Below are 20757 nucleotides of genomic sequence, written 5' to 3' on the forward strand. Positions count from 1 at the left end.
TAGCCCATCATAAATGGAGAATGTTTGATTATTGGAATAACGTACTGTGAATAGCTCTGCTCCTCTAGTTACTACATAAAGGTTTGGATTCTAGCCATAAATTTTAGTGTCACATTATTCCTCAATGAAAAAACAATGAAGTATTGGACCGATCTAGTGATTCCCCGAGCATGCATTCCATAGAAAAATGTCCTTTGGAGCTTCTCAAGAGAAAAATTGCAGAAAACCAAGATTAGCTGCTGGAAAACCTTTATGGTAAGTAGCAGATTGATAATAAGCTCAAAACTACAATTGTATCATTTTTTAATTTGCGAAAAAGATTATTTTCGTGACTTTTCGACCCTTATAACTTTTTTAATCGGCACGACATCAATATCGATATTATTTTCGATTTAATTACAACGCCGTTATATAGGTATTTATTATATTAAAATTCAGGAATTTAAAAATTGGGACCTAAAATGACTGGACAACCATTTAAAAGATATTCGAGCTCGAATATCTTAAAGTTTAAAAAAAGCATCAAAAATATTTGTTTTTCCCTTAATTTTGTAACTAATAGAGTTAATATAATTAAATAAACAATGCATATTCTTGTGGGGAAACAGATTGTCTTCACATACTTTTTTCATTAATCTTAGCATTTGAAAGATATTTGAGGTCGGAGTTTGAAAAATTCATAAAACAATTTTTTTTTATTTTTTCTAAATTTTCTAATTAACTGAGAAGTCATTACATATTATCAAATGGGTAAGATAAATAATCTTGTAAGGATTTAAACGTTTTACAAAAAAGGTCCATAGTATTAAATTGATTGCTGTAACCGTTTCAAATATATCGTATCCAATATCCTAATAATTCTAACGAACATATTGGCAAACATTGGGTTATGGCTGTGGAATGGCTTCAAGAAGAGCTTGATAAGCAGCGAGGAATTGGTTGTCAATATAATTACTCTTGGTCTCCTCCAGCTCAAAGTAATGACAACACTAATGGATATATGTTAGAGCGGTCTCAATCAGCGAAAAACACTTGGTCGCTAGCTTATGAATTGTGCCAGGATGAAGTAAAAACAATAAATAATTTGTAGAAGGTATGACCGGAAATATAAATTTATCATTTTGTTCTAGGACCAGGATGAAACAATCGAGTCAGATACAGATATAAGGAGCGATGGATCCAAAGTTCAGTCCTTTGTTCTGGAAAACACGACCGCAAACACCGCTGCAGATACAGCTGTTGTTACTGCTTTCTCTACGAAACAACATTCAACTACTCGAGAAGTTCAGCCAGTTGTATTGTCCGAAGATATAAGTGAAACATTTAATGTAAATACTGCAGAAAATGTCAGTATAAATGAAGTGTACAGTCTTAATAATGTATATACTAGCTTAAATGAACTAAGGCTGTCACCAAAACCGGTAAATAATAAGTAATTTAAAAATGTTAAATGAGTTTTTTTAGATTTTCATTCCTTAGATTCCAATATAAAATTTATTTAAATTACATGAATACTGTTTTTAAAAATTAAGTGAAATTTTTAACCATATTTAAGTCAAATGAAGTTGTTTTTGTTTTGTTAAAATATTCAATTTAAGGGCCTTTAGTTTGGCGTTTTGTGCCTGTGGATCCCACATGGACTCATCATCATTGTGTTGCATTATTTATTTCATTTTTTTTTAAATAAGTTAGTTATGTGAATGAAACGAACTTGATAACCACGTGTAAATAAAGAAAATAATTGTCACAACAACACACCGACCAGCAAATGCGATAATAATGCTAATGCAGCAGATTTATATTAAGACCGAAAAATAAAAAAATTGTAGGCATTAAGCTACAATGATTTATGTCTCATATCGTAAGTAAAAGTAAGCAACGCACCCATAAATGCCATTGGATTTTAAAGAAGAGTTAAAAGATACTGCCCCTGACTGTAACAATTCAAAAAATTGCGGAATGGTAGGGTGCTAAGGGTGAGTCAAAAAATCGATTATGTGACTTCTATGGATCGAAACTTAGATTTTTAGGGTTTTCTCCATAGTCAGAACTGGAAGAAATTGAAATCGAACTACACTGAAAGAACTTCATGGCAGGAACCCCATCTGTATAAATATAGAAGCTCCGAATTCGTATATTTAAAACGTTTCCAAACTCCATTATGTGTTGGTACTGCATTATGGTGTTTTCCAAAATATAAAAAGGACCTAATTCTTTCCCTGAGATAGCAGAATAGCCCATCATAAATGGAGAATGTTTGATTATTGGAATAACGTACTGTGAATAGCTCTGCTCCTCTAGTTACTACATAAAGGTTTGGATTCTAGCCATAAATTTTAGTGTCACATTATTCCTCAATGAAAAAACAATGAAGTATTGGACCGATCTAGTGATTCCATGAGCATGCATTCCATAGAAAAATGTCCTTTGGAGCTTCTCAAGAGAAAAATTGCAGAAAACCAAGATTAGCTGCTGAAAAACCTTTATGGTAAGTAACAGATTGATAATAAGCTCAAAACTACAATTGTATCATTTTTTAATTTGCGAAAAAGATTATTTTCGTGACTTTTCGACCCTTATAACTTTTTTAATCGGCACGACATCAATATCGATATTATTTTCGATTTAATTACAACGCCGTTATATAGGTATTTATTATATTAAAATTCAGGAATTTAAAAATTGGGACCTAAAATGACTGGACAACCATTTAAAAGATATTCGAGCTCGAATATCTTAAAGTTTAAAAAAAGCATCAAAAATATTTGTTTTTCCCTTAATTTTGTAACTAATAGAGTTAATATAATTAAATAAACAATGCATATTCTTGTGGGGAAACAGATTGTCTTCACATACTTTTTTCATTAATCTTAGCATTTGAAAGATATTTGAGGTCGGAGTTTGAAAAATTCATAAAACAATTTTTTTTTATTTTTTCTAAATTTTCTAATTAACTGAGAAGTCATTACATATTATCAAATGGGTAAGATAAATAATCTTGTAAGGATTTAAACGTTTTACAAAAAAGGTCCATAGTATTAAATTGATTGCTGTAACCGTTTCAAATATATCGTATCCAATATCCTAATAATTCTAACGAACATATTGGCAAACATTGGGTTATGGCTGTGGAATGGCTTCAAGAAGAGCTTGATAAGCAGCGAGGAATTGGTTGTCAATATAATTACTCTTGGTCTCCTCCAGCTCAAAGTAATGACAACACTAATGGATATATGTTAGAGCGGTCTCAATCAGCGAAAAACACTTAGTCGCTAGCTTATGAATTGTGCCAGGATGAAGTAAAAACAATAAATAATTTGTAGAAGGTATGACCGGAAATATAAATTTATCATTTTGTTCTAGGACCAGGATGAAACAATCGAGTCAGATACAGATATAAGGAGCGATGGATCCAAAGTTCAGTCCTTTGTTCTGGAAAACACGACCGCAAACACCGCTGCAGATACAGCTGTTGTTACTGCTTTCTCTACGAAACAACATTCAACTACTCGAGAAGTTCAGCCAGTTGTATTGTCCGAAGATATAAGTGAAACATTTAATGTAAATACTGCAGAAAATGTCAGTATAAATGAAGTGTACAGTCTTAATAATGTATATACTAGCTTAAATGAACTAAGGCTGTCACCAAAACCGGTAAATAATAAGTAATTTAAAAATGTTAAATGAGTTTTTTTAGATTTTCATTCCTTAGATTCCAATATAAAATTTATTTAAATTACATGAATACTGTTTTTAAAAATTAAGTGAAATTTTTAACCATATTTAAGTCAAATGAAGTTGTTTTTGTTTTGTTAAAATATTCAATTTAAGGGCCTTTAGTTTGGCGTTTTGTGCCTGTGGATCCCACATGGACTCATCATCATTGTGTTGCATTATTTATTTCATTTTTTTTTAAATAAGTTAGTTATGTGAATGAAACGAACTTGATAACCACGTGTAAATAAAGAAAATAATTGTCACAACAACACACCGACCAGCAAATGCGATAATAATGCTAATGCAGCAGATTTATATTAAGACCGAAAAATAAAAAAATTGTAGGCATTAAGCTACAATGATTTATGTCTCATATCGTAAGTAAAAGTAAGCAACGCACCCATAAATGCCATTGGATTTTAAAGAAGAGTTAAAAGATACTGCCCCTGACTGTAACAATTCAAAAAATTGCGGAATGGTAGGGTGCTAAGGGTGAGTCAAAAAATCGATTATGTGACTTCTATGGATCGAAACTTAGATTTTTAGGGTTTTCTCCATAGTCAGAACTGGAAGAAATTGAAATCGAACTACACTGAAAGAACTTCATGGCAGGAACCCCATCTGTATAAATATAGAAGCTCCGAATTCGTATATTTAAAACGTTTCCAAACTCCATTATGTGTTGGTACTGCATTATGGTGTTTTCCAAAATATAAAAAGGACCTAATTCTTTCCCTGAGATAGCAGAATAGCCCATCATAAATGGAGAATGTTTGATTATTGGAATAACGTACTGTGAATAGCTCTGCTCCTCTAGTTACTACATAAAGGTTTGGATTCTAGCCATAAATTTTAGTGTCACATTATTCCTCAATGAAAAAACAATGAAGTATTGGACCGATCTAGTGATTCCATGAGCATGCATTCCATAGAAAAATGTCCTTTGGAGCTTCTCAAGAGAAAAATTGCAGAAAACCAAGATTAGCTGCTGAAAAACCTTTATGGTAAGTAACAGATTGATAATAAGCTCAAAACTACAATTGTATCATTTTTTAATTTGCGAAAAAGATTATTTTCGTGACTTTTCGACCCTTATAACTTTTTTAATCGGCACGACATCAATATCGATATTATTTTCGATTTAATTACAACGCCGTTATATAGGTATTTATTATATTAAAATTCAGGAATTTAAAAATTGGGACCTAAAATGACTGGACAACCATTTAAAAGATATTCGAGCTCGAATATCTTAAAGTTTAAAAAAAGCATCAAAAATATTTGTTTTTCCCTTAATTTTGTAACTAATAGAGTTAATATAATTAAATAAACAATGCATATTCTTGTGGGGAAACAGATTGTCTTCACATACTTTTTTCATTAATCTTAGCATTTGAAAGATATTTGAGGTCGGAGTTTGAAAAATTCATAAAACAATTTTTTTTTATTTTTTCTAAATTTTCTAATTAACTGAGAAGTCATTACATATTATCAAATGGGTAAGATAAATAATCTTGTAAAGATTTAAACGTTTTACAAAAAAGGTCCATAGTATTAAATTGATTGCTGTAACCGTTTCAAATATATCGTATCCAATAGAGGTCTGCAATGAATGTTTTAAAACTAGTTCCAAGACATTTGATTTTACTTCAAATACACGTTTTATTTGTTGCACTCGGTGTACTAGCTGTATTTTTCATTCTGCACCCATCTCAGCAGAGAAATAAAATAGAGTATTCATCTCGGTACAAAGAAATCGAATGTTGTGCAGTGTTTGAACAACGAATAGAGTGCATTGAAGTAGTGTACCTGTTTGGGAAGCAAATGAATGCATTCGTGCAAACCTCTAGTATCCAAATCCAAATGCCCATTGATTTCAATAGCTTTTTTATGACTAATAAAAATCAGCATGCATTAGGATATGGATACGAATTGCCTACTTTATGGAAAATGTTCGTTTTCTCTTCTAGATAAAATATTGCAATGTTCAGCTGATCACCCGTGGAGGAAAGAAAAAGAGTAGTTTGCGATGTCTTTTTTTTAATTTAATACTTGTTGATTTTGTTACTTTTATTGAGAAATTGACGTAGAGAAAATGACTATCAGTTGGTTAATTTTTTGTGACAAGTGCAGTTGATCTGTTTGATCTAGAGCTTGTTTTTTCTCAGTTTATTTAGTATTAAATTAACCTTACAAAAACGGGTAAATATCTTTAAAATCATCGCTATTCTTCATTATCTTGTTTAATGGGTGAGTGATTTGTATAAAGAAAATGTCAAAGGTCATTATTAAGAATAGACCACATTTTGTTTATTATATCGCAGAATATCGTTTTGAATCCATCCTCATTACATACTTGACCTTCCAATGTATTACTAAAGTTTGCGAGTAAAGATTCATCTGTTATGCAAAATGGCTTGTGAAATTACATATTATAGATTAATTCTTAGTGTTTGCAGTACAGGCTGAAGCTTTTATAGAAGAAAAAAATAAGAAAAAAAGGCTATAACCCAAACGGGTTAGTGTGCAGTTGCCATTTTAAACAGGAAAGATAGTCTGCTGGGTATATTTCCTGATCGTTTGGGTCCGTAACAAACCAAATTTTCTCGCTTTACGTTACTTTTACAACTGATCTTTTAGAGATCAGTGGGAAGTCTGGATCCATTACCTTTTAAAAACGAAACATAAATGCTATAAAAAAAATGTAAATATATTTTTTTGATTGCTCTTAATATAAATAAAACATATCAATTACAAAGCAATGCAGTAAATTCAATTTATTAAAAGTTTATTATTTATCTTAATGTCGATACAATAGTTAGATTTAATCTGTTTGTAATTCATTTAACTTGTCTTTATTATTTTGCATTAAAATTTCTTTGGTTCCCTCTTTTAGAGCCTCAAATAGTTTTGCTTGGGACATAATTTGTCTTTGTACATTTGCTACAGCTGGCTCCGCATTCATGTCTATAAGACCAGACAATGCTTCAGCATCTTCAATTTTAGCCTGTGATATAAAAGTGCGCTTTCTTCCACAACCTTAAAACAAAAATAGTAAATTGAATTGAATTGATTTCTAAAAAAAGGCAAAAACGACCGTCGATGTATAAAAAAAAATTGTATATATGTATTTTTCTCAGATATTTGCAAAAAAAATTAAAAGTGGTCAAAAAATCAAGTCTATTAATTTTTATCTTACCTGAACCCATTTTGCTTCTTTTTACATAATCTTACCTGTAAAAGCATTGCAAAACGGCCTTTTTTCAAAGTTCCATTCGATGATTCCACTCAGTTTGTGCTAGAAAATATTTCAAATATTATTTTTTTATAATAAGCTAACGATAAAGAGTTAGATGTACTTTAGAAATATTCTCTGTAGACCCTATATTTTTGAAGAGGAACAAATTAATTATCATAAGAACTTTCCAGATTTGTGGTGCCACTGAAAATAGAAACAAATTAAGATTATAATGATATATTAATTTAATTTAAGTTGAGATTTAATTCACATCGTAATTTATAAATAAAAAATCAATAAAGGTCGATACGCTGCTTATCATAACTAAGGGCCAGGTCAAGCATTGCTGAGCTCGCCGATTTGTGGGGTGGGTTATTTTTGACCCGCTTATCTGAACTATCGCATATATTATCATTAAGATGCATTTCATTACTAAGGTGCATTTTTCGAAAAAAAAAAATGTTTAAAATCGTTAGAGCCGTTTTTTTAAAAACTAATTTTTATAAATAGTTTTTTGCAAAAAAAGTTATAAAATTAAATTGGTATGCCATTTTGTAGAAATCAATAATCAACATCTAAAACCAAAATTTCAAAAAAATTCACTGTCCCGTTTTCGAAAATTTGATTTTTCAAAAAAAGATTTTCAAAATTTTTTTTAAAATCCAAAAATTACTTTTTTCAAAATTTTATTTCTGATGTACATATGTTACAATTATACATATACATAAATGTTTTTGTATAAAAAAAATTCGTTGAAACACAATTAGCAGTTTGGCAGAAAATCAGATTTAAAAAAAGCGGTTCTATGGCAGGTACCGTTAATAATGATTTTCGAAAATAAATTTCATCAAAAGATAGACCTTGTTTAAAAACTAACATTTGAATTTTTTAACAAAGTCGTTGGAGACGTTTTCGAGAAAATTAAACTTTTCCAAAAGTAGTATATGACATGTACCGTTAATTTTGGTCCAACAAAATTAATTCCAAAAGCTCCTCTGAAGAGTCTCTAAAAAATGCTACATACGAAGTTTGAAGTCAATCGGTCCATCCGTAAAATTGTTATCTCAACTTTTTTTTTGTACGAATGCATAATTTGTTATAATATAGTACCTATGTACATATATCGCAAGTAAAAAGAAAAAGGTATTGCTGCCAACAATTTTTACCAATAAAATTGCTGAGGCCCTATTTTGTAAAACGATTATCGTTGAAACTACTTCTTTCTCGTTCAAATGCGATAGTATGCATGAAAAACTTGTCCTCAAACAATAAAAAAAACCAAAAAAATTATTGAAAAATAGGTCTTTTTAAAAAACATTTCGTAATCAGATATGGATTTATATTTTTAAATTTTATGGCCAGTAGGATTGTTATTTGAAAAGAAAACTACAGTTTATAAAAAAATTAAAACGTACATACATATTTTATTTTCAATGAACTTTTTTTAATAGCAGTTTTTGAATACAAATTTTTTTTTCAAAATTTTTTTTCTGTTTAGTTTGGCCTTACGACCTTCTCGTTTTACATAATCGATCTTCGTCGTGACCATAATTTACTTCAGTATCGTTTACTTGCCGCTCATTTCGTATTTCGTAATAGACCCCCTGTATATATATGGCTATGTGAAATTGGCACCCCCAAATACTAATTTTTTTTCAAACCTGCCTGGTTCGATTGCCCAAGGTTAGCCCAGGATAGCCCAAGATTTCGATAGCCCACACTTAGTTCTAAAATTATAACGGAATTATTTTTTTTTTTTTCACCTCAAAAATCACAAAAATATTTTTTCTGCACTGTTCGTTTGCCAAACGTTAGCCCAGCATAGCCCAACTTTTATTTTATTTTGTTCACGATTATTTCAAAAGATACAACAAAAAACTTTTTTTCATATCAGAAACCGAAAAAATATCATTTTTTTTTCCTGTGAAAAAAAAAATCGTTAGTTTAAAACCGTGGTTTGTCTGCCCAAGGTAAGTCCATGATAGCCCAACTTTTATTTTCTCTATTCTACGCTTAGTTTAAAAATTATAGAAGAATTAGTTTTTATTCACCACACCAAAAAAAGTACGCATACACCACAGTGACCTCAAATGTTATTTATTTGACTTAAAATGTTTACTTGATTGAATGAAGTCCATATAACATTCCTGTTACGAAGCTTAAGTTGACATTTCACCTTAAAAACCACAACATAGAAATATTTTTTTTAAGTGTAAAAATCATTGATTTTTGGTTGAATAGAGCGGACAATTTTATAAAAGAAAATGATTTTGTCAAGCCTTTTGGATGAACCATTAAAAAGATAAAAAATTCTAAACACAAATACACAATCTTTCCCATACAAATCGTATGGGAAATAGAAATTTGCGATGCGGTGGTACTAAATGTTAACGTTAAGGGCTGAAACTTTTACAGTATTTTTTTTCGTCATTTGCAACAATATTTTCAACAATGCTTTGAACAAAAGAAAAACAAAATTTTTTTGAATCAGTCTAGTGTACAATATACAGGGTGTCCCACAGTCACCGCGCCAAACGAAAACCATGGATTCCTAAGGTCATTTTAAGTCGAAAAGCTTAAGAGGTAATTTTCTCGTTTTCGTCCCGTTTTCGAGTTATGACGGTTTTTATAATTTTTGCTCCCTTTTCTTTTAACTGGCTTGATCTTTCCCAAACTACGTCTGATTTGAAAGATTTTTTTTACAACCAATCAAGAATTTATTGAGCTCCTCCACAAAAACTTTTCATCAAATCCTGGCGCCCAACTTATCCTACTACGTGCCGAAACAACATTTTTGTTCTATACCTAAAAGTTCGAATTTCTGTATCTGGGTTGAAATCGAAAATTTTTTTTTTCTAAGCCAATTTTGAAGTGATTTTCATAAAAAATACCTCGATCAATTGGGAAATAGATATAGTTTTAGAATATATTTTTTAAATAGCATGTTGTTTTGAAAACATATACTTTAAATTGATGCCGAAGTTGGGCAAATGACAAAAAAAATTTAATTTTTGAACTTTGACATCTTATAAATTCTAAGTGGTTTAACCGAGTTACATGTTTTATACATTGTTAAAAAGGTATATTTATCTTCTATCAGAAACTGTAAAAAAATCGAAAATGGGTAAAAAATTGTCGAAGCTAGAATTTTTTCAATGGGTGAAGGTCCAAAAAACCGTTTTTTGCCCGTAACTCCAGATTTTGGGGGTGTTAGGGGATTTTCAAATACCGTTTCGTATTCAGTGCGACTAGCTCTACAAAACCTGATAGGTCTCCGCCCGCGTATATTTTGAGTGTTACACCGTGTAATATGAAAGTGTAAAAAACAACTTAAAAAACGACGAAAATTGTGTTTGATGCAAAATTGTGGAGCAACGGTTGTCCGCAGAAAAAAAAGTTTTGAGACAAACTTAAACTGTAATAAATTCTTGATTGGTGGTAAAAAAAATCTTTCAAATCAAACTTAGTTTGGCAAAGATAAGGCCAGTTAAAGGACAAGAGAGCAAAAATCATAAAAACCGTGGTAACTCGAAAACGGGACGAAAACGAGGAAATTACCTCTTAAGTTTTTCGACTTATGTATAATGACCTCAGGAATCCATGGTTTTCATTTGGGGCGGTGACTGTGGGACACCCTGTATATACAATTTGGTTAAAGCTAGTTATCTGAAAGGTTCTTTTGCTTGCTTTCACGTACACCATTGACTAGCGTTGCCCAAATGTTTTTTTTTTTTAATTTAAACCATTGAAAGGGATGAATCTAAAAAAAATTTAATTTAATAACTTCAAACTGTTCATTTCAGTTTTGTCAATCTTTTTAACAGCTGTGTGGCCGTGCACATTTTTTATTTTTTCAGACAAAAAATTATGGTATGTATTAGACTATACCGAGGTCTATGGGCTATGAGTGTAAATGCTTTAACCCGCTGTTTATGTATTTGCACTTTTTATAACAAAACTTATTTTTTTTAATGTATACTTAATTTAAAGTATTTTAGAAAATAAATCATATACCGTCCGTCGTCTTAAAGATCCATTTTAGATAAATAAATTTCAAAACTCCATTTTATACACTTAAACTCCTCATGAGTTCAAAAATCAATAAGTTTAACAACACTTATCTTAACTAACGGAAAAGGTTCAGCCAAAATGTGTTCAAAATAATAACAATATTCATAAAAGTGATACTGGTAGTTATTAAAAAAATTTGCGATTACAGAAGATACAAATTTATACATTTACCGCACTATTAGTATTTTTATATTGGTTATAAAAGCAAAAAAACAATTCAAATTTTATTTTATTCAAATACTGCGAATACAAAATTGCACATTAATGTAATAATTTTATATCGCAAAAAATCACAAATTGAGTAAAAGAGACGATATATAAAGCTTACATTACTTTGTATGTTAAGTATTATAATATTGATGAACAATGCTTGATGAGAAACAATTTACGTGTGAGTTGAAAATTCTAACTTCATCATTTATTAACCAGCAAATAAGTAAAACAAAACAATATTTCGTTTTACCACGGTGGACTTCCCGCTGTTAAGGAAAAAGCCTTTTTGTGTTTTAATGTAATTGGTTTTTGTGTTTTCAACGTCTCCCGTTGGGTTAAGGATTTCATAAATTTAATTTTCAAAAAGATTTATTAATGTTTGTTGTATAAAATTCAATTTGTAGTCTACGATGAAATTTAAATTTAAAAATAAGAAAAAATAACAAAAAATTATAATTCACTAGAATCATAATGAAATATTAATTGCATTAATGTACATATATAAGACTTTCAGAGAAAGGGAACTGGAAAAAGAAATTTTTCATTGACAAGGGTTAAAAACAAATATCAATATAAAAGAAAAATCTAGAATTTCAAATGGGAAAAATTTCGGGGAAGGCTGAAATCCTTTAGGTTGTTTTTAGGGTAGGTAATTAGTCTATGTTTCTGGCTTTAAAAAAAGATATAATAAAACATTTTAGGTTTTGCCGTTGTTTTTAAATATTTTGTTTTTTTTTTTTTTTTCAAATAAAAGTTTTATTTTGTAACTCTCTGAAGTAAAAAATTGAAAAAAAAAAATAGAAACCATCCAGTCTGCTTTCTGGCATTTTGAATTTTGTCACTACATACCATCAGGAACACACTTGCAAAATGAAAGCAATTTCCGAGTCAGTAAAATTTCCAAAAAAATACCTCTTTGGGCTTTTCTGTCACCCCTTTTTCATACACTTAGCTTTCTGTCATTTTGGAATTGTCTCTTTTACACCTTATTCAACAACCTCTGCCACTTTGCACCCATTTCCGAGAGAGTTTTTTTTTTCAAAAAAAAAAAATACAAGTTTAACCCCCTTTTATTCCATCCAGTCAGCTTTCTGCCAATTTGGCATTTGCCTATCCCACCCCATCCAACAATTTTACGAAAAAAATCCATTTCTAGCCCAGTCGAATTAAACATTTCAAATGGAAAAAATTAGATCGTGCAGTTTTTTTCATAGGACGGTAGAGGGGATCACTGAGAGCTTAAAACCAGTTTTTCCGGAAAATCGACCTTGAGCTTAAGCCGCCATATTGGATTAAAGGTAAAACACGTTTTAGTGAATAACTCGGCCCTTTTTTATTTTTGAAAAATAGTCACATTGTTAGTGCACTTTATTTTGGAGTTAGGGCTCAGTTATAGCTATCAGTAAAATCCATCAGTAAAAATTTTGTTTTGCTATTTTGAATACTTTAATCTTATATTTTGTGGAAAATTTTGATGAAATAAATTGAAAACTAATTTTTTCAAAAAGAATCAATGCATTTTGTTTTAAATTTTATACACAAATTCATTTTATAAATTTTAAAGATTAAATTTTACTGAACTGCCTAATGCCATCATTAAAAAAATTATTTACTGATTGCTATAAACGCTCATCAGTAAAACATTTTAGATTCCTGATGTTTAAATTTTTATGGATTTTACTGATTTTTGATGGATTTTACTGATAGCTATAACTGAGGCCTTAGCTCACAATTATATACATCCAAGTCAAAGACCCATCGAAAAAAAATATTTTACGTAATCAACCAGAACCACATAATGGCTGTGGGTCCTTAGTCCATCATGCACATTTTGTAATTTGTATAAAAACAAGCAAACAGCAACATTTAAAAAATAATCTAAGGTAATGGCACATCGTCTACTGTATTTTTACTTGCTCTATAGGGCAAATATTGGTTTCGTGTCGAAAAAAAAATTGAGGTTTTAATCAAAACCAACATTACGATGATGGAGAATTCCGAAAAAGTGGGTCCCGCAATTCCGTCCGTGCGTCTGTGCGTCCATCTGTACACATTTCCACAGCCTAAACGGGTCGATGGATTTTCTTCAAATTTGGTACAGATGATTTTTATGGAATTCTGAAAGTTGTTTTTTTTTTGTTTTTTATATCTCGTTTGGAACGTATACCTCCCATATGAAAAAATACGATATTACGAATTTCTCGAAAACGGCTCTAACGATTTTGATTAAACTTTGTATACGTAATATTTAAAGCAGTGGCAATAAAACTGCATTTTTATTTTTTCTCAAAAAAGTCAAATAACAAAAAAAATTTTTTTCATTTAACAAAATTTTGCCCTAAGTGTCGGCTCTTCCCCAATATCAATTTTTTTAAATAAAGATCCAGCTTTTAAAATCTACAAGTAGACTAACATAAAAGTGCTTTGAACTGCAAGAGCAAGTACGTGCGACCCCAGTCGTGCATTTTACCAAGACAATCTGATTTCCCTAAAAATAGTTTTGCATGAAAAATAAGTTCAGCTGTATTCGGCGGAAGCTCGGTGAAAATGTAGTTTTATATCATAGTTCAGCTGTGGTTCACTCCCATAAAACCGCACGGTGGACCTTCGGTGTTGGTTCAGTGAATTCCATTTTAACTCAGTGTTCAGTAATAACTGGTTGATACTACGTTCTGTTAACAAATAATCAAGTTTATTTTTGTCAGCCGCTGATAAATACACAAACATTCATAGAACTGAGGCTGCTATTGCGATAGCTGCTCCCTGCTCACTCTGCTCTTCCACTGAGCAGAGAACAGTTGCGATCAGTCTTCAATATCGCTGCCCACTGCTAGTCCTCAGCATTACAAAAATCAAACCATTTCGAATTTGCTGTTGTCTTTTTTTTATTATACAATGAGGAACATTCCTTCGTTTATGTATTTGTAGTTGACAACCATTTGAACATAAAGTTCAAGTTTCAATTACCCTCTGCTGGCTAGAGACAAAAGCTAGGAATTTTTTAAATATGTTTTTAATAAAACTAAACTTTTTTCATTCATAATATTTATTTATCAATTTAAGTACTATGATAATTTTCGAATTTTTCTTCTTTTAAATGTTACCATTTGTTTAATCAGAAGATTGTTTTCATCGTCTTTAGTATTAAAAGGATCCCAAAGCCTTAATCGTCTGGGTATGTAAAATAATCCAACTAGTGTAATAACTGAAAATGGAAAGTATATAATTAATGAATTAATATCTAAAATTAATTGATTTTAGTAGGTTGTATACACGTAAGGCCTTATTAATAAATTGTTCGTTAATTACGCATTAAGATATAGATATCAACTTTTAATTTTTAATTTTTTTGTTAAAAAATACTTACAATTTAATGAAAAGGGAAAGAGAACATAAAAATTGATTGTTGTTGACCTATAATATAATGCTTCTGTCGAGTACAATATCATTGTTAATACTATTGAGCAGCGTCCAATCATAACAATCCTAAGAAAATTAAATAACAATTAGATTATACAAATTAAAAAAAAAAAACTAAGACTTACGGTTTATGATGAATAAATAGTGTGCAATGTACCAGAGCAATTGCTTTCAATATGCAGTACATTCCAACTAAACGAGAAATTGTATAATCCGCTTAGATTGAAAATAAAAATAACATAAAGTTGTTAGTATTTTGAACATATAATTTTTATTAATATACAAATTTAATTATTTTATGCAAGATCTGAGTAAAAAGCTATTCATAGTTTTGTACCAATATATATTTTTTAATGTTAGAATTCAAAACAACCTTTGACTATTCGTACTATTTCTTGCATTATAATTTTTTTTTTTATTTCTATGAAAGTTTAATTTCAATATCGCCTTTGAGTACATGTACTTTTTAATTTTATAATTATTTATTTAATTTTCTAAATTTCAAAGCCTCCTTAGCAGGGCTACTTTCGTAGATTTTCAAAAAGAGGCCAAAAAAGAGGATTTTGATAAAAAAGAGGCCCCAATAAAAAAATGTGAAAATGGAATAAGTTAAGTACGACAGTCACACGAAATATGTGAAAATATGTGAAAATTTTAAATATTATATTCATCTCTGAGAATATAAACGAAAGCAACCATATTTTAAAACGAAAATATATTACGTTTATGAGAAGAAAAGTTATTACATACTCGAAATAGAAAGCTTGAAAAGGATAATTTGAAAAAAGATCCAGAAACACAAAATTGGAAACTGAAAAATGGACTCCTCGAAAAACTTGTTTCTGCTAATCTCGAATTACTAGAATTAACGAAAAAAAAATAATGAAAATTTTTATTTTTATTTTAAGTGGCGCGTCTTTGGGATTAAGGTCACTTAAACTTTAAAATGAAGTACATATCTTGGGCACAACGCCAAAACCACGAATCTGCAAAATTGTAGTTTTGAGAAAAACCGCTTCAAAGTTTTGGAAATGCATGCAATCTTATGGGAACTCGTGCTACGCAAATTGATATTTTAGGCATTTAGGCAACATATGGATGATTGGGTCGAGCAAGTGGATAGAGGGACCGATAACAAGTTAAATGACGTATTAAAGTGAAAATGTCCAAAAATGCAGATTCGCGGTTTTGGCTTTGTGCCGACGATATTATGAATATACGTAAATATATGAAACTCTATTGTTATATGTAATAAATATTATTATTATTCAGCCCTATCGGCAATCTCACGTGAGAAATTTCCCCGGGAGTAGGTTTTCTCTCCCGGGAATTTTTCTCCTTATCGGCAATCTCCATCGGAATTTCGTTTTCGGGAAAGAAGTACAGCCAACTCAACAAAACAAAAAAACCTTCGAACACATGTCTTCGAAAATTTTGACAACTCTAATTTGATTGTATTTAGTGCACAAAAACAATTAAAATGTTTAATAGTCAATATTTATATAATTTTTTTCTTTGGTGTTGATTTGTGGATTTTTATTCAATAATTTTTTTTATTTTTTGCCCATTAGTTTTGTGTTTTTAATTTTAATTAAAGAATCAATCAATAAAGTTTTTTAAGCTTTGTTTTTTTTTTTGACATGATAAACAAATAACTGAAATAAATTGAGGCATTCCACATAATTTGATCATTTCTTCGACCAAAGCAGCAAACTAATGCTCTCGGAATGGTCTCATTTAGTTCTATGCTTCTTTTTTTTTTTAAGGTTTTCTTATATTTTATTTTTGTCTACTATTTTGCGTTATCCAGTTGCAATATCATTTGCTTTTTGTTGGATTAAGGAAGTAAGTAATTTAATATTTTTAACAGAATATTTTGAAAGAAAAACACGTACATTTTGGCTTCAAAATATCTGTTCCCCATAAAAAATATGATAGAAATACTTCGGGGGAGAAACTTCATTCCCGATAGGTATTTTTGTGTGGGAATTTTTTCCAAGGAAATTTTTTCATTCAAAAAGTATTGCCGATACCGATTTTTCGGAATAGAGAAATTTCTCCAGGGAAATTGTATTGCCGATAGGGCTGATTATAAATACTTAGTAATATTACAGGCGTAAATAAGCTTTACTCTCAAATAATTGAGGCAAGGGATCGTTTCCATTAATATTAACATACCTAGCCGGTGTATGTATAAAAGATAGTAGGTAGTTAATTGGGTAAATTTTTTGAAAGAAAAAAACAAGTTAACCTTTTTTTTTGATTGGGTAAATTTTTTGAAAGAAAAAAAACAAGTTAACCTTTATTTTTAATTTTTCTTTTTCCAAATTTTGTGTTTGTTTTTTTTTTCAAAAACTATTCGCTAAAAACATTTGTTTAAAAATTGTATGATACACAGTATAAATCTTTAACTTTAAAAGAAGCAATATTTAATTTTTGATGGTGTTGCCATCTAAATCTTCTTAAACGCCAGTATACTCCAGTCAAAGCGTCATTTGACCTTGCGCTGAGAGGCACTGTCAGTTTTTATTTCATGGATCGATAGGGTTATATTTAAAAGTCTTAAACCCAATTTCTCACCACCTGATCATTCTTATTAGCGGAGTTATTCGCAAAAATGCATTTTTTGGGGTATTTTACTTCTAAGCTAATATCTTTGCTCCAGATTGTCGTAGACCAATCTTCCTTATAATATTTTCTATCGTTGTATGTAATTTCATTGTATTTGAGTGAGTAAATACAAAATGGCAGCCATTTAAAGTTAAATTCTTGTTGTTAAAAAACACATTTTTGTCATTTCGAAAAAAGCTTATATCATGATTGACATTTTTCTAATCTATTTTGTAGCCCTATTCATGTCCTGCATTTTACAGAAAAAATCAGCTCTTTATCATTAAAGATGGAAGATGGATGGATTATAAGGAAGAGAATGTATGTTTACTTTTTGGTCTACGACAATCTGGAGCAAAGATATTAGCTTAGAAGTAAAATATCCCAAAAAATGCATTTTTGTGAATAACTCCGCTAAAAAGAATGATCAGGTGGGCTTAAGCTTTTTAAATATACCCCTATCGATCATGAAATAAAAACTGACAGTGCCTCTCTGCGCAAGGTGAGGCCCTTTTTTCCGACGCTTTGACTGGAGTAGTATTGTTAATGTTTTTTTTGTGGATGGACGAGGACGCACTCATTATTTGATAATCGCAAACAAGAAGAAAGTTGTCAAAATGGGAAAAATTTATTCAATTGCAATTTTCTAGCAATTTCGCAAATGATTACTACAGAATCATACAATAAATAAAATAAAGGTTTAAGGCAGAGATAGAATCAATAAATCCAATAAATCATCTGATGCCGGTTGAAACATCATTTTAATCTCCTGTCCTAAATCTTGGTTAAGGTTTGGTGGAAATGCAGCATGAGAGACACAAACTTGCAGGTTGATTTTTATTTATTAAAAAAAAAATTGAACTCTCGCTCAGTGTCGGTGGCAATTCAACAATTCTCACACTTTTATACAATACATACATTCATACATACATACAATACATGCATTACATGCATGTTAGACTGTTTTTATTTACTTACTTTCAATATTGTCAATTTCTGTATTTTGGGATAAAAAACTCCTTTTCTCGACATAGCACCGAAAAGCTGTTCCAAAGTCCATAAAAGCCACGAATGCAATCCATCCTCTAAAAGCATATAAAACTCTGCTTTGCATAATTAAAAATTGATTTCTTCCAGGCACAGTTCAATGTTTTCCTTGTGAAAAAAAAATTACTGAAATTATTTTATCAAATCAAATTGTTTGTTATTATTTGATTAATTTTAATTTATACCATTCAACAAAATAATATTGATACGTTTATTTATCATCGATGTTTGTTATCACGGAAAAAAAAGAAAAACATATAAGGACGCATAAAACTACTATTCATAGAGGAAGCACATTGTTTCACTTATATATTTATCCAAGAAGTTTTACATATCTACTAAAAAAAATCGAACATTCACATACTCAAAACTCAAGCATGCGCCTTGATTTGTTGTCAGAATAATGCAGTTATAAGAAACAACATAGCAATGCAGTGTTTGTTGAAGACTATTTGCAGCTATGTCAACTAAGGCACCATTAAGGCATAAGCATATACATATAAGATGACCGTCTGAAAAATCTGGGAATTTCTTTGGCTAAGCTAAATTTGTCTCTTCTACAAAAGAAAACTAAATACAGTTCAATACGCATATAAGAAAATCTGGAAATTCAAGAAATTTTTTTCTTTGCATGTCTAATATCTAATTTTTTCTTATAGTATTATAATATAATAAAAATATATAAGTATAATGAAAATATTTCTTAGACCGTGTGTCAAATGCATTTTAATGTTGACAGTATCCCATGCCCATCGACCATGAATAAACTTTGACATTATTGAGGTTAAGGGTCCAACTATAATAGGCATGAGTTCGCATGGGCTTTTGTCAAAATGACATGTGCGAATAAGCGAAAACACATAAGTCTTATGGGACTGTCTATAATGCGCATATGCGTATTTCATTCAACTTTCGTTAAGCATAAACCGTGCGCTCTGAACTGCACGACATTAAATTTCTCAGAATAGAACGAAAACATGGATGGATGGGGGATAGAATAACAAAGAATAAATTAAATTTTCAATTAATAAAAAGATTAATAAACGAATAGCGAAGAAGAAGCTCGTTTGATTTTGACATAAGCTCATCCCGACTAACAATTTTTCTTCTATAAAGCTTTACAGGTGCTATAGTTGCTTCTGTAAAGCTTTAGAGAAGCAAAATTGTTTGTAGGGATGGGAGGTCATGCTTATAAGATAGGTCTTAAAACAGACGTCAAAATTTGACCGGCTCTGGAGCTCGTTAAATTTTTTTCAGTGAAAGTGAAATAGAACAAAAGTTAAAATTTTCAAACGTCCTTTTTAATAGTTTTTCCGAATGGAAAACTTAAAAAATGATGCAGTAAGCTTAGTTTGTGATTAAAAAAAAAACTATTTGTATTCTCTACCTTGTTTTCTGTTTATCTTGGTTTACCATATTTACCATTTTACCAGGTTTACCCAGAGTTTACACCATGATTACCCCTGATATGTAAACTTTCACGAAACATTCAGTTTATGTAACAAATGTTTATTCGAAAAACATTTATTTCTGTGAATCAAATATGAATGCGCACAAGTAAACCCACAAATATAATTTTTATATTATAGGTACTGAAGTACACTCAAACAAAATATTCTTTGTTTTTACAATCTGTTATCTCTGTTTAACTTTTTTGCATTTCCAAATAAAACAAAAAGTGGTCCAAGATGTAAGTATGCCGCTGCTTTGCAGCAAGAGAATATTAGTTTTCTCAATCGAGGAAACAAAAAAAAAAAACCTATGACAATATTTTAGCAAATATTATATTCATATAAACATAGATACTCACCATTTGCGACGACAAAAAAGATCTGTGATTAAGGAGGAACAACCTTCAACCTCCTCTGCTGCTAAAAAAAACAGCGAACCACACTTCAAAACTCCTGAGGAATGTACCGTCAGCGAAAAGCAAAATTGTTCTAAGTCCTTAAGAAATCCTATGTACTTAGAACAATTTTGCTTTACGCCTACGATATGTACATACAGATTACGAAGAACTTGAAGACTTTGACTTAACCATGATGGTGCCTCTGGTTCAGGCCAATAAGCTTGACAGGTATCCCAAAACTGAACAATCCTCAGATTCCATTCTGCGGGCATGTTTTCCTTTGACCATATTTGGCAAATGAGTTGGTGCATTCTGGCGTCAGAACGCCATGTAGGTTCCAGTATATAACAAGCATCTTTTGCAAAAATCGTAATTCTGATACATTTCCTAGTTCCACATGAGTTTCGCTAATGTCACCGTTATTTCAAAATTTGTTTTTTTTTTTTTTTTAGTGCCACTCTTGTTCTCATATTATGATAAAAAAATTTTTTTATAAAATTCCACTTTTGCACCGATTGACTTTAAAATGTTCTTGTCTGTTAATTAAATAATTATAATTTTTTTTTTTAAATAACAACAGCTATGTAAAATT

At 30.3% G+C, this 20757-nt stretch overlaps 3 protein-coding genes and 1 long non-coding RNA gene across 8 annotated transcripts; 2 read left to right on the plus strand and 2 right to left on the minus strand.

Moving 5' to 3' along the window:
- Positions 1-861: 861 nt before the first annotated feature.
- On the plus strand, positions 862-1753 carry LOC129916619 (probable ubiquitin carboxyl-terminal hydrolase FAF). Its single transcript, XM_055996666.1, has 2 exons — positions 862-1066; positions 1131-1753. The coding sequence occupies exons 1-2, from the start codon at positions 890-892 to the stop codon at positions 1434-1436; spliced, it is 483 nt and encodes a 160-aa protein (XP_055852641.1). The 5' UTR covers positions 862-889; the 3' UTR covers positions 1437-1753.
- A 1343-nt stretch (positions 1754-3096) lies between these two features.
- On the plus strand, positions 3097-3986 carry LOC129916620 (uncharacterized). Its single transcript, XR_008772516.1, has 2 exons — positions 3097-3299; positions 3364-3986. It is a non-coding gene; the product is annotated as an uncharacterized LOC129916620 (long non-coding RNA).
- A 2502-nt stretch (positions 3987-6488) lies between these two features.
- Positions 6489-7153, minus strand: LOC129916624 (cardioactive peptide). The gene is made up of 3 exons (XM_055996675.1): positions 7077-7153; positions 6952-7015; positions 6489-6756 (listed from the first exon to the last, which is right to left on the minus strand). Exons 1-3 carry the CDS (start codon positions 7131-7133, stop codon positions 6542-6544), a joined length of 336 nt encoding a protein of 111 aa, XP_055852650.1. The 5' UTR covers positions 7134-7153; the 3' UTR covers positions 6489-6541.
- A 7114-nt stretch (positions 7154-14267) lies between these two features.
- LOC129916623 (uncharacterized) lies at positions 14268-20613 on the minus strand. 5 transcript variants are annotated; one of them, XM_055996674.1, is made up of 5 exons: positions 18502-18839; positions 18248-18442; positions 14785-14851; positions 14607-14725; positions 14268-14444 (listed from the first exon to the last, which is right to left on the minus strand). In XM_055996674.1, exons 2-5 carry the CDS (start codon positions 18381-18383, stop codon positions 14305-14307), a joined length of 462 nt encoding a protein of 153 aa, XP_055852649.1. In that variant the 5' UTR covers positions 18384-18442; positions 18502-18839; the 3' UTR covers positions 14268-14304. The 5 variants fall into 5 exon arrangements, with proteins under 5 accessions (XP_055852649.1, XP_055852648.1, XP_055852647.1 ...); XM_055996673.1 differs by lacking the exon at positions 18502-18839 and adding an exon at positions 20127-20613 and having other exon boundaries at positions 14272-14444; positions 14785-14875; positions 18248-18424; XM_055996672.1 differs by having other exon boundaries at positions 14272-14444; positions 14785-14875; positions 18248-18424; positions 18681-18821.
- Positions 20614-20757: the final 144 nt, after the last annotated feature.

Source organism: Episyrphus balteatus, chromosome 3 (genome assembly GCF_945859705.1).
Source record: "Episyrphus balteatus chromosome 3, idEpiBalt1.1, whole genome shotgun sequence".
NCBI lineage: Eukaryota > Metazoa > Arthropoda > Insecta > Diptera > Syrphidae > Episyrphus > Episyrphus balteatus.

Excerpts from the sequence above, each read along its gene's own strand:
- LOC129916619 (XM_055996666.1), top strand. The coding sequence starts at position 890 with ATGGCTGTGGAATGGCTTCAAGAAGAGCTTGATAAGCAGCGAGGAATT. Across the intron at positions 1,067-1,130 it reads ATGAATTGTGCCAGGATGAA|GACCAGGATGAAACAATCGA; the intron begins GTAAAAACAATA and ends ATTTTGTTCTAG.
- LOC129916624 (XM_055996675.1), bottom strand. The coding sequence starts at position 7,133 with ATGATAATTAATTTGTTCCTCTTCAAAAATATAGGGTCTACAGAGAAT. Across the intron at positions 7,016-7,076 it reads CTACAGAGAATATTTCTAAA|CACAAACTGAGTGGAATCAT; the intron begins GTACATCTAACT and ends AATATTTTCTAG. Across the intron at positions 6,757-6,951 it reads GTTTTGCAATGCTTTTACAG|GTTGTGGAAGAAAGCGCACT; the intron begins GTAAGATTATGT and ends TTTTGTTTTAAG.
- LOC129916623 (XM_055996673.1), bottom strand. The coding sequence starts at position 18,383 with ATGCAAAGCAGAGTTTTATATGCTTTTAGAGGATGGATTGCATTCGTG. Across the intron at positions 14,726-14,784 it reads CTATTTATTCATCATAAACC|GATTGTTATGATTGGACGCT; the intron begins GTAAGTCTTAGT and ends TAATTTTCTTAG. Across the intron at positions 14,445-14,606 it reads CTTTCCCTTTTCATTAAATT|TTATTACACTAGTTGGATTA; the intron begins GTAAGTATTTTT and ends TTCCATTTTCAG.